The sequence below is a fragment of the Carya illinoinensis genome, chromosome 7 (genome assembly GCF_018687715.1).
Source record: "Carya illinoinensis cultivar Pawnee chromosome 7, C.illinoinensisPawnee_v1, whole genome shotgun sequence".
Taxonomy (NCBI): Eukaryota; Viridiplantae; Streptophyta; class Magnoliopsida; order Fagales; family Juglandaceae; genus Carya; species Carya illinoinensis.
Window position 1 is genome coordinate 7,415,791 of NC_056758.1, and position 12,228 is coordinate 7,428,018.

Genomic DNA, 12,228 nt, shown 5'->3' on the forward strand with positions numbered 1-12,228 from the left:
TTATCAGAAAAATAAATAAATAAGGACAATACTAGGATGTACACTAAATTTGCACCCCAAATATGTAAACTAGTGCAAATAATTTTTTTTCTTTTAAGCATTTTTTAAACATCCTTTACAAGGCTAACCTATGACCGATGATGGGCTACTGCGACCTACCCATGATGATGGTACCAGAAATACCAGCCCAAAGTGAGAGGGCATATTGAGAAATCTCACAGGACTTAAGAACAAACTCATTTTGGGCTTTATAAGGAGTTATCCTACTCCTCCTATTAAGCATTTTAAAGGGATAAATTGGTGTTTCTATAGTGAAATGATATAAGATGGTTTTTGATGAAAGTTAAAAATTAAATAAAATATTATTAGAATGTTATTTTTAATATTATTATTCTTTTAAGGTTTGAAAAAGTTGAATTGCTTGCTATCCAAATGGCCTTAATCCTTTAGCAGACGTTTTAGACAATCGAACGATAATAGGCAAAAAACACAACCGCTTGAAGGTTGGACCATAAATGTACATAAGCCTTAGCTCACCAAGCGACCAACCTCAATTGGAGAACAAAAATCAAGGCTAAAAAAGCCTTGAGGAGGCTGCCAGAAAATTATGAGAAAAAATGGAAACCTACAACAGCTTTCCAGAAAAGAAAGAGGCAGGCGCTATGATCCTTGGATGAATACAGAGGATCATCCTCTGTTTTAACAAAAAATTAATTCAATATAACTTACTAACTCCCAATTAATTCAATTATTGGACATTAAAAATACTAACAAATTTCAAGGATGAAGAAATATTTCAAAAATCAGTAATTTAAAATTCTAAAACTTTAATTCAATTATATTTTGAAAATTCATCTAAAATATTCATCTTTTCTTTTTAATTCCAAGGTAATTTCTACGCTACATATCAAAAATCAAGAAGGTAAAGACAATTGAAAAGTAGGGAACTAGATTGAGAAATTGGATAGAACCTCATATTCAGTAGTCATCAGTCAAAGTCTTCCCAACTTTATCATTTTTCCATGAAATAATTTAATATATAATGCATATAAATTTTATAGTCTTTGGCCTTAATTTCTAAGTCATCGGTCAAGGTCTTCTCATTAATGTTGAGGTGTTTATATAAACTCTTTAAGAACAATTTCGCTTAGACGCCTAAACATGAAACGGAGTTTGGAATTTTTGGGTGGTGGTTACTACTGTTGGCGGCCTTGTTTCAATTATCTTCTATTCATGATTGTTTGAGGGAAGATAGAGTAGCTCTCTTGCAACTCAAAGGTTCCGGCCTGCACTCCTCGTATCAACCCTTGACATCTTGGAACTCATCTCACGAAGAGAGTAATTGTTGCGAGTGGGAACATGTTGTGTGCGACAACACTACAGGGCGTCTAATCGAGCTTGATCTTGTGAGGAGCTATTCGAATACTGATGAAGTTTGGTATCTGAATGCGTCTCTGTTTCTTCCCTTTCAAGACCTTAAGTACCTGGATTTGGGTAATAATGGAATATCTGGATGGGTTCCAAATGAAGGTTTGTTTATATTGTTTTGTTTTTCATTTTCTGTTTAAATATTTCTTTTTTTTTATTTTTTGAATTATGCAATAGAAATCAATTTATACTTTGTCTAAATTGAAGGTTTTGAAAGATTATCCAGATTGAGCAAGCTAGAGGTGCTTAGATTGGATGAGAATTACATCAATGAAAGCTTCCTGTCATCCCTTGGTCAGATTTCATCTCTCAAGAAACTATATTTGAGATACAACCTCTTAAATCGACCAATCAATATCCCAATCTCAGGTAATTAGTCTAGAAGGTTAGATCGACATGTTGTCTTCTTCTTTAAAACACTTGATCTCTATTCTATACTAACTTTGGAATTGAAGGTTCCTTGGATCACCCCTCTCTTGCCTCAGGATCTGACTCGAGCAAAGACAAGGATCGGCTAAGTGACCCGGCCCAAGGGCTTACGAAACATGACATTAACATTTGGCACTATCTGTGGGATTTGACTAATCTTATGGTCGAGCGTGTCCTTCGTATGCTTGTGAGGACCCGTTCTCAGCTGGCATGGGAGTAGGATGAAGGCATGGCAAGTGGTAAGTAAGCAAGGTTGGCCGCTATGGAGCAGCTCATTCGGAGGCTCAATAGCTAGGTGAAGGACCTTCGGGAGGAAAACCAAGCCCTTAAGGATACCTTCCATGATTCGGTACACTAGGATGAGCCCAGTGTCAACGAACAACATTCGAGAAAAGAGGAGGAGTTCAACAATGCCCAGGATGAAAGGAAACGCATGTAGTAGGACCTGCGTAACCTTCAGGTAAAGTATGAGGAGGTATTTAGGAAGATGGGCAGCTCGTGCTCAATAGACCAACTACTGGTCAGCACAGGCCTACCATTGCCAACAAAGTTCGAAAACCTGCCCATGGAAGCTTATGATGGGACCCGAGACCCGGTGGAGCACTTCGAGACCTTCAAGGCCCACATGACGCTGCACAAGTTCCTCAGGGAGGTAGCATGCAGAGCCTTCCCACTGACCTTGAAGGAACCCGCAAGAATGTGGTTTGGATCCTCGGCACCTGGATCCATTGAGAACTTTGACGAGTTGGCCCGCCTTTCCTCACTCACTTTATGGCCAGCTGAAGACTAAGACACTCGGCCTCTTACCTCCTCACCATCAAGCAGAAGGAAGATGAGAGCCTGAAGACTTACTTGGCTAGGTTCAACAAGAAGCAGATGATCACAGAAGACCAAGATGAGAAGATCACGTTGGTGGCATTGCTCGAAGGGGTCTGGCCCCGAGTGATGTTCATGGTTGAGTTGGCAAAAAAGACCTGCCACTCTCTGAGAGTTCATGGATTAGGCCGATAACTTCATCAAAGTAGAGGATACCCTTCACACCCTAACTGAGCCTTGGCAGAAGGAGGTGGAGGGAGCGCGCAAAAAGGAAAAGACCTTGACCAAAGGCCCCACTCAGGAGAAAATGGAACATAAACATTGAGAGTTGAGAAAGGAGGAGCTCACTGTGAGAGGCATGCAACACAAGTCCAACCGTTCGACATTCACTATTGCACAAGAAGAGAAGCGGCACACCTCGGGGGAACGTCACTACTGCACCCACCATTGAACCACTTCTCACAACACTGAGGAGTGCTGATCACCTCCAACAAGCTACTGTCCACTGCGGTATCCATCCTTCTAGCGGAGAAAGCAGCCATGGAGAAGACGCTCCAGGGAGAGGAGTCCTGTCCGGGAATACCAACAGAGGGGACACACAGCACTAACCGCCCCCACTCTTTCAACAAGTGTACCAGACGGTTCCCCCTGTAGGGGAGATTTGAAAAAAGTGGGAGGCTTCATTAGTGGAGGGCCAACCTCATCAGGGAGAAAGGCCCATGCCAGAGAGGCCTGATACTGAGAAGTTTACTTAGCCTCCAACTGACCTGAGAAGCTCCCCTGAACCGAATCCGCCCCTGTAATCTCCTTCGAGGGAGTTGACGAGGAAGTGGTATTCTATCTGCATGATGACTCCCTAGTGGTCACCATGCAGGTTGCCAATTTCACAACCAAAAGAATCCTCATCGACAACAGCAGCTCAATGGACATCTTGTTCTGGGATGCATTCACCTTCATGGAGATAGACACAACTCGGCTCCTACCAACCCAATTGCTACTCAAAGGCTTTTTGGGAGAAACGGTCCACCCGACGGGAACCATCGCCCTATTAGTCTTGGTAGGCGACCCGCCCTGCGTCGCCTCAGTTATGGTTGACTTTCTAGTAGTAAAGGCTCATTCCTCCTAGAACACCATCATCGGCCGCCTGACACTCAACCAGCTACAAGCTATCACCTTCACCTAACACCTAAAATCAATTTTCCTACAATTTAGGGAATTGGTGAGATCCAGGGAGAGCAGGCTTTGACACAGGAATGCTATATGCAGGAGCTAAAGTCCACTAGGAGGGAGGTGACATGCAAGCATGCACCAATCTTGAAGTCGCGACAAGCTCCTATCAGGATGCAAGCTATCCCAACTAGGAGGGTGGAGGAGGGGCACATGCCAAGATGAAAGGACAACCGGGGCCCTCCCTGTTTTCTCACATTTTTATTTTTATATTTATTGTTATTTTTTGTCTGCTTACTTTGTAAATATGAGCTTATGATAGATTAATGAAAATGATGGATCTCCTTCAGGAAACTTGCAAAAACTACAAATGACTATGATTCTTACTCAATGAAACAAGGCTCCCTTGAGGGAATGACGAACCTCCCCAGAGGCCAATCACCTCGCGCGGGAAAGCTCGTCCAAGGGAATGCTTCTCTAAGGGAATGAACCAAGACCTTCTTGAGGGAAGGACGAACCTCCCCTGAGAAAATACTCCTTGCGCGGGAAGCTCATTCAAATGAATGCTCCCCAGAGAGGATGACGATCCTCCGCTGTGGGGAAAGCTCCTGGGCATGGGAAAGCTCCCACAAGGGAATAAACGAAGGCTCCCTTAAGGGAATGACATACCTCCCCTGAGGAACCACCTCACGTGGGAAAGCTCCCCTAAGGGAATGCCCTCAAGGATATACCTCACTCAGGAAAGCTCTCCTGAGGGAATGCTTCCTAGAGGGAAGTCTCCCCTAAGGGAATGATGGACCTCCCCTGAGGAACCACCTCGCACGGGAAAGCTCCCATGAGCAAATGAACGAAGGCTCCTCCGAGGATACACCTTGCGTGGGAATGCTCCCACGAGGGAATGCTCCCCTGAGGGAATGACAAACATTCCCCGAGGAACCACCTAGCGTGGAAAAGCTCCCTTGAGGGAATGAACAAGGCTCCCCCAAGGATGCACCTCGTGCGGGATACCTCCCCTGAGAAAATGAACGAAGGCTCCCCCAAGGATACACCTCGCGTGGGAATGCTCCCACGAAGGAATGCTCTCCTGAGGGAATGTCAAACCTCCCCCGATGAACCACCTCGCACGGGAAAGCTCTCCTGAGGGAATGAATGAAGGCTCCCCCGAGGATGCACCTCGCGCGGGAAAGATCTCACGAGGGAATGCTCTCCTGAGGGAATGACGAACCTCGCCCGAGGAGCCACCTCACGTTGAAAGCTCCCCTGGGGGAATGAACAAAGGCTCCCTGAGAATACACCTTGTGTAGGAAAGCTCCCACGAGGGAATGCTCCCCTGAGGGAATGACGAACCTCCCCCGAGGAACCACCTAGCGTGGGAAAGCTCCCTTGAGGGAATGAACAAAGGCTCCCTCGAGGATATACGTCGCGCGGGAAACGTCCCACAAGGGAATGCTCCCCTGAGGGAATGACGAAGGCTCCCCTGAGAATCCACCTTGTGCGGGAAAGCTCTCTCGAGGGAATGAACGAAGGCTCCCCTGAGGGAATGACGTACCTCCTCTAAGGAACCACCCCGCACAGGAAAGCTCCAGCAAGGGAATGCTCCCCTGAGGGAATGATGAACTCCCATGAGGCCACGCACCTCGTGCAGAAAAGCTCCCATAAAGGAATGCTCCCCTGAGGGAATTGATTGAGCTATAGTATTGCAATTATTTTGCACTTAAATTAGAGTTAATCACACTTTTCTTCCTAGTAATTGAATGAGTGTGGCGTCGATAAATCAATTCTCACTCAATTGATAATAGCCTAATTTTATGATCTTAATCTCTAAATTATTACATGAAATTTAGGATGTTAATTGTTTTGCATATATGCAGGTGGCCATGTAGAAATTTTAAAGCTTAAATTAATTCATGCCCTGCATTTTTAATCTCATTTTTTGGATTTAGTGGAAGAGGCACTTAGCAGACGAAAACGCAGCAATCAAGCTTCACGTTTTACGTTTGACGAAAATCACAACTCTCATAAGACCAATGCCCCATAATTCTCTTCAATGTGTGGACCCCATATGCACCCCATCATACGACCCCTGCGTCAACTTACGTAAAGGAGGAAACTTTCATCCTTCAACTTGCTTGACTCTTCAACATATAAAGCCTTTCCATTTCACACATGGTCTGGGATATTTCATAGAATAGCAAGAGGTCTCACGGGAATTAAATCCATGGCTAGTCTCATTGCAGAAAGCACTTATGAAAACCACTTCATCTCGTCAAACCAACGGTCCTCTTTGCATCAACTCCTGCGTCAACTTGCACCTCAATTCTTGCATCAGAGTACTTATGCTCTTCAATTTAGATGGAAGTGGACCCCGCATGGCCTTGACTCTTTAACTTAAACGGAAGTCCCTTGCATCCTCATCTTCATTTTGGAAATAGCATCATGCCCCTGCTCCATGCCTGCATCAAAGTACATTACAGAAAGTAAATCACGCTTGCGCCTCACGGAAGCTAAACGTGAGCCCGATTTCGTTGTAGTAGAGCATTTATTTTCTTTCCCTTCTTGGACATACAGTCACTGCTAGGAGGAAAGTAGCATGAAAATGTCCCTTAGAACGTAAGCTTCATAAATTTGCTTTTATTGCTTGGAAACGTTGGATTAGATGATATTGATGAATGTGGTTTAGCTTCTTAAGTGAGGATAATCATAATTTAATCAATGCACATTTACGAATCCACTTGATGTGTGGAAGTGATTGAAATAGCGTCAAGGTGCATTAGAGCAAAAATTCTTAGATGCTAGCTAAATATTTCCCATTCCCTAATCGTGTTCGACACATTTTTCTCCTTATTTTTCTTGCATATCCTTAAGCATTCACTCACCATCTTATACAAAAGGAAACAAGGCATTTTTAACAAGGAAGCCCTGCTCTTCCCTGATGCGGGGGCAGCCCGGGATGTAAGGAAAAACTGTGAACTGCACGAGGAGTCCTAAGGTAGAGAAACCCACTAAACAATTGTCCCGCGAAGCTGGGGGTGTGCTGTCTTTTCAAGACATCTCACAATAATGAAGAACATCATAGCTTTTGAAGGGGCATCTGTGGGAGCCTCAAGGAGGCCACTAGTGCATGTCTCCACAAGAACTCATCATAGGGCTCGGCATCGCAAAGCCAATCCTAAGCCAGGGTACCCATTGATGTTAAGAGCAACAAGTATGAGTGCAAAGGGAGGGAAAGACGGCAGGATTTCAGAACGCTTGAGGAAACAGGAATGAAGGTTTGATGGGAAGCAACGAAGGGGGAAGGCCTATATATAGGCTGCACTTCACATCCTGAGATCCAGAGTATATTGAAGGGCTCCATCAGATCATATGTGGATCTCACAGAAACTGCCAGCACAGATTTCATGGCATGGGTGGGGAAACAGCATCCGCGCCATAAAGGCAGGGCAACCAACAGATGAGCAATAAATGACTCACTATTTGAAATCCCTCCAAATCCGCACGAGAAACGACAGCCATTAACTCACTCCCTCAGGAAGGCTAAAGGGCAGGCATAACATTAATGACAGGAGAGTAGAATTCAAAGCGTCATCTCTGAGAGAAAAACACTATAGGTAAACGGCAGCCAAATAGTCTGAGAGGATAATTTAGAGCGTGGGAAGAAAGTCAGGACATAAAAGAAAGATACAAGTCTTTATTGATTAATCCGTCTACAATTTACAAAGGGACCACATGGCATTTACTACCGACATGGCCCCAAGAAAGTACACGACAACGAAAAGAAAGACTACGACCATATAGGAGGATCAGGACTAGAAAGCTCTAGGCCCTTCCGTGAATCAGAAGTTAAACTTCTCTCAACCTACTTCATACATTCAAACATATATATTTTAACTTATTTATATTTAAAACACATCTCAATAGGATCCACAAACACAACTATTCACATATCAACTCAGATCATCTGATATTGATAGAATCCAAAGTTTTGCACAAAATCAGCAAGATTACTCAACACCATGATTTTAGGCATTAGTCATTGATTTGTATATATCAATTCTTTCTATATGTTTATATGTTTCCATATATAGCTTAGCTCCCTATATATATTTAAATGTCAATTGTTTCATTGTAATATGTGAGTTTTAGTGAAATAAAAAGCTTTTGTTTATAATTTTAACATGGTATCAGCCTAAACACAATCCCCATTCCCTTTCTCATGGCTTCTTCTTCTTCTTCTTCCACCGTTCCCTCTCCCTACCTCCTTCATCCCTCTGATTCCCCCAATCTCATTCTTGTTTTTGGACTACTTACTGGAGACAATTTTCCCAAATGGCAAAAGGCCATGACTCTAGCTCGCAATGCCAAAAATAAAGTTAGCTTTGTTCATGGTTCTCTAACCCCTCCTGACAAAACTTCTCCCAATTACACCTAATGGAATCAAACAAAAGATATGGTTCTTACCTGGATTCTCAACTCTATTAGCCCATCTCTTGCCAACTCACTCTAGTATCACACAAATCTATGAGACATTTGGATTGATCTTCAATCCCGTTTCAGCCACGGCAATAAATGCCTAACTTTACCACCTCAAATGCGAGCTCTCTTCCCTTAAACAAAATACCCATTCCATTCATGAGTATTATAACCAGATTAAAAAAATCTAGGATGAACTCAGTCACCTCCAAACTAGCAATGATCTTACAGATTTGCAACAAAAAGCAGAGGATGAACACGTTTATCAATTCCTGCTTGTCTTAATGACTCGTTTTCCCAACTCAGAACCCAAATCCTAGTCATGGATCCCCTTTCCCCATCACAAAAGGTTTTTCTATACTATTTCAGGAAGAGCAGCAGCACCTCCTCCACATGCGGTCGCTCCAGCCAACACCATGGTCCTGGCTGCTCACTCCAGCAGCTCTATAGGCCCCCCAAAAAGCTACCTCCAATGAATGAAATGCGACAAGTCTGGCCACCTATGCAACTATTTCTGGCGTTTAATTGGATACCCACCTAGTCGAGAGCCTCATTCCCCTCATCAGCCTTCACTTCTTGACAAACCACCGTTTGGCGTGGCCCTTGTTACTCATCAAGTCTATTCCTCCAACCTCTCATTGCCGGTCCTTGGTCTCTCACTTGATCTCTACCTAAAATTTCTAGACTTGTGTAGCCCAACCACTCCATCGGCTAATTTTGTGGGTACAACTTCTTCACTTTTCACTTTTGATTGTTGCCGCATATAGGTAGTTGATAGTGGGGCAAGCCATCACATGTGCTTTGACCAAAGCTTCTTCAGTCAACCTACCCCACCCCCTCATGCCTAGTCTGTAAGTCTACCCAATGGTCAAACCGTTCAAATTGAAAGGGTCGGCACATGCCCTTTGATTGAATCACTTATTTTGTACAATGTTTATTTTGTCTCACAATTTACTTTTAATCTCCTTTCTGTCCCTCAGCTTACCACTAATAATTCTTGCCTTGTTTATTTTTCCTCTACTAGTTGTTTTTTCAGAACCCACAGTCGACGAGGTTGATTGGAGCAGGTGAGCTTTGCAACGGACTTTATGTGTATCGGTCCGAACCCGTTACTGCTTTTACTACTCAGCTCACTGCCAATAAGATCCTATGGCACCAACACCTAGGTTATCATTCCATATTAAATATTCCTAGTCTTTTTACTAATAATCCTCGTGTTCTTTCCGATTGTGATATTTTTGCTCGTTCTAAGCACACTAGATTGCCTTTTCTTTCACATGCTAATAAAAGTACTTTTGCTTTTAATAGCATTTTTTTGTTATATATGTGGTGGTTATCATACTTTTTCAATTTGTGGTGCTCATTACTTTCTTACAATAGTTGATATTTTTCTCGCATTACTTGGATATATCTAATGGGACAAAAATCTGAAACTTATACTCATCTCATACATTTTTTTGCACTTATCTAAAATTAGTTCAACACCATGATTAAAATAATAAGAACTGATAATGGATAAGAATTTCTTTCCCACAACTTTCAAAATTATCTCCATATCCACGACATTATTCATGAATGTACTTGTGTTGAAACTCAACAACAAAATGGTGTTGTGGAGTGCAAACACCGATACCTCCTAAATGACGCTCGTAGTCTCCGTTTTCAAGCACACTTACCTCTGAAATTTTGGGGTGACTATGTTCTCATTGCTACTTATCTCATTAATCGCACCCCAAGTTGTATTCTTCAAAATAAATCTCCTTTTGAACTTCTGTTTGACACTCCACTGCGCTGCGCTTACTTATGCATGTTTGGATGTCTTTGTTATGCTCAAACCCTTCATGCTTCCAGAGACAAATTTTCTCCCTGTGACTCTAAATATATTTTCCTCAGCTATCTCGGTATTCATAAGGCATACAAACTTTATAATCTCGACACCCAGGTCACCTTCTATTCCAGAGATATTACTTTCAATGAAAAAAATATTTCCCTTCCAAGATACTCCTGATCTCACAAATACATCTCTTCCTGTTATTCCCCTCCTTGTTCCTGTTACAAAAATGACTACTGTTAAGTGTTTGTTAGCTGTCGCTGCTACCTGCCAATGGAACATTCATCAACTTGATGTCAAAAATGTCTTCTTACACAGAGATCTTGATGAGTAGGTTCTCATGACACCACTTCCTGGTTATTGTCCCAAGAGGGAGACCCATGTCTGTCGCCTTCACAAATCCCTCTTCGGCCTCAAACAAGCATCCTACAACTAGTTTTTTAAACTAATCACTATGTTTCTTAATGCAATTTATACTTAGTCTTAAGCAGATCACTCTCTGTCCACAATGCTCACTTCCATGAGTATCACCATTGTTCTTATCTATGTTGATGATATTCTGGTTGCTGGTAATGATCTCTCTTGGATTGCAATTTTCAAATGCCTTTTTTCCACACACTTCAAAACTAAAGATCTCGATCCTCTCAAATATTTTCTTGGTCTCAAAGTTGTTCGCTCCCACAAAGTCATCTTCCTCAATCAATGAAAATATGCTCTTGATATTCTAAATGGCAGTGGACAACTTGGTGTCTGCATTGCTCCCTTTCCCATGGAACAACACTTGAAGCTCACCAATCACGATGGCACACTTCTTCCTGATCCTAGTGCTTATCGATGCCTCGTTGGATGCCTCACCTATCTCACTATCACCCGCCTAGATATTGTCTTTGCACTGAACATTCTCAATCATTTTATGCATACCCCTCATGTTCCTCACATGCAAGAAACCACTCGTGTTCTTCGTTACATCAAAAGCAGCCCAGGGCAAGGCATTTTCTTCTCCTCCTCTAGTAATTGACATGTTACTGCTCATACTGATTCGGATTGGGCTAGCTGTCCCACTACTCATCGCTCCACCACATGATACTTCATCCCACACTTCCTCCCATGAGCAAGTTCCAACATCTTCACTAAAGCCTTAGGGCGGGAACAATTTCATCATTTTTCACGTAAGTTGGGCATTACAGATCTCCGTGCGCCAACTTGAGGGGGAGTATTGACAGAATCCAATTTTTTACACAAAATCAACAAGATTAATCAACACCATGATTTTAGGCATTAGTCATTGATTTGTATATATAAATTCTTTCTATACGTTTATATGTTTCCATATATAGCTTAGCTCCCTGTATCTATTTAAATGTCAATTCTTTCATTATAATATGTAATTTTTAGTGAAATAAAAAGCTTCCGTTTATAACTTTAATAGATCACCTTAGCATCCAAATGCAGTTTAAAGATCCAAAACTAAAAGACAAAAATGGCACTACTGGAAAATATATAAGATGATGTCAAAGGTTTAACTATTGATCTAAAAGTTTAAAGACAATGATTTACTCCATCAACACTAACCTGACTGGGATAAGAGCTACTCGATCCCTATCAATATATATACAAACATAAGAAAATTTAGGTCCCACCATCATAGCACATAAAGAAAGGAGGAAGTGAGGAGGAGATAGAAGATGTTGAAAACTTGAAATTCTGTACGTTTAAAACTAATCAGAACAAGCTAGCTAGGTTAGGGATGGCCTGGATGCTTGGGTATATGTGTTGTGCTCGTCCTATGTACTTTGTGGGCTAACCTTATGTTGGAAGCCGGAAGAAAAGTCATGGTCATGTTTGCAATGATGCCCCTCATGATTTTCCCAATTTGCAGTGATGCACTAAACATTATTGGCTGAAATAGCTATCAAGTAGTACGTTTCAAATGTAACATATATATATATATAATTGACTATGCCTAACGAGTTTTTCAACAATTAATGGCTTTTTTGTCTCATTCACCACCACGGTCCTCGTCTCACGTTGTGGTTACTGTTAATGGTGATGTTAGTATCGTCTTAGAGTAGAGTGTAAGCAAGTAG

At 42.1% G+C, this 12,228-nt stretch overlaps 1 protein-coding gene across 1 annotated transcript; it reads left to right on the plus strand.

Moving 5' to 3' along the window:
• Nucleotides 1–140: 140 nt before the first annotated feature.
• LOC122316131 (receptor-like protein 9a) lies at nt 141–4,194 on the plus strand. Its single transcript, XM_043132665.1, has 4 exons — nt 141–170; nt 1,152–1,530; nt 1,636–1,797; nt 1,884–4,194. Exons 1-4 carry the CDS (start codon nt 141–143, stop codon nt 2,075–2,077), a joined length of 765 nt encoding a protein of 254 aa, XP_042988599.1. The 3' UTR covers nt 2,078–4,194.
• The last annotated feature ends 8,034 nt before the right edge of the window (nt 4,195–12,228 follow it).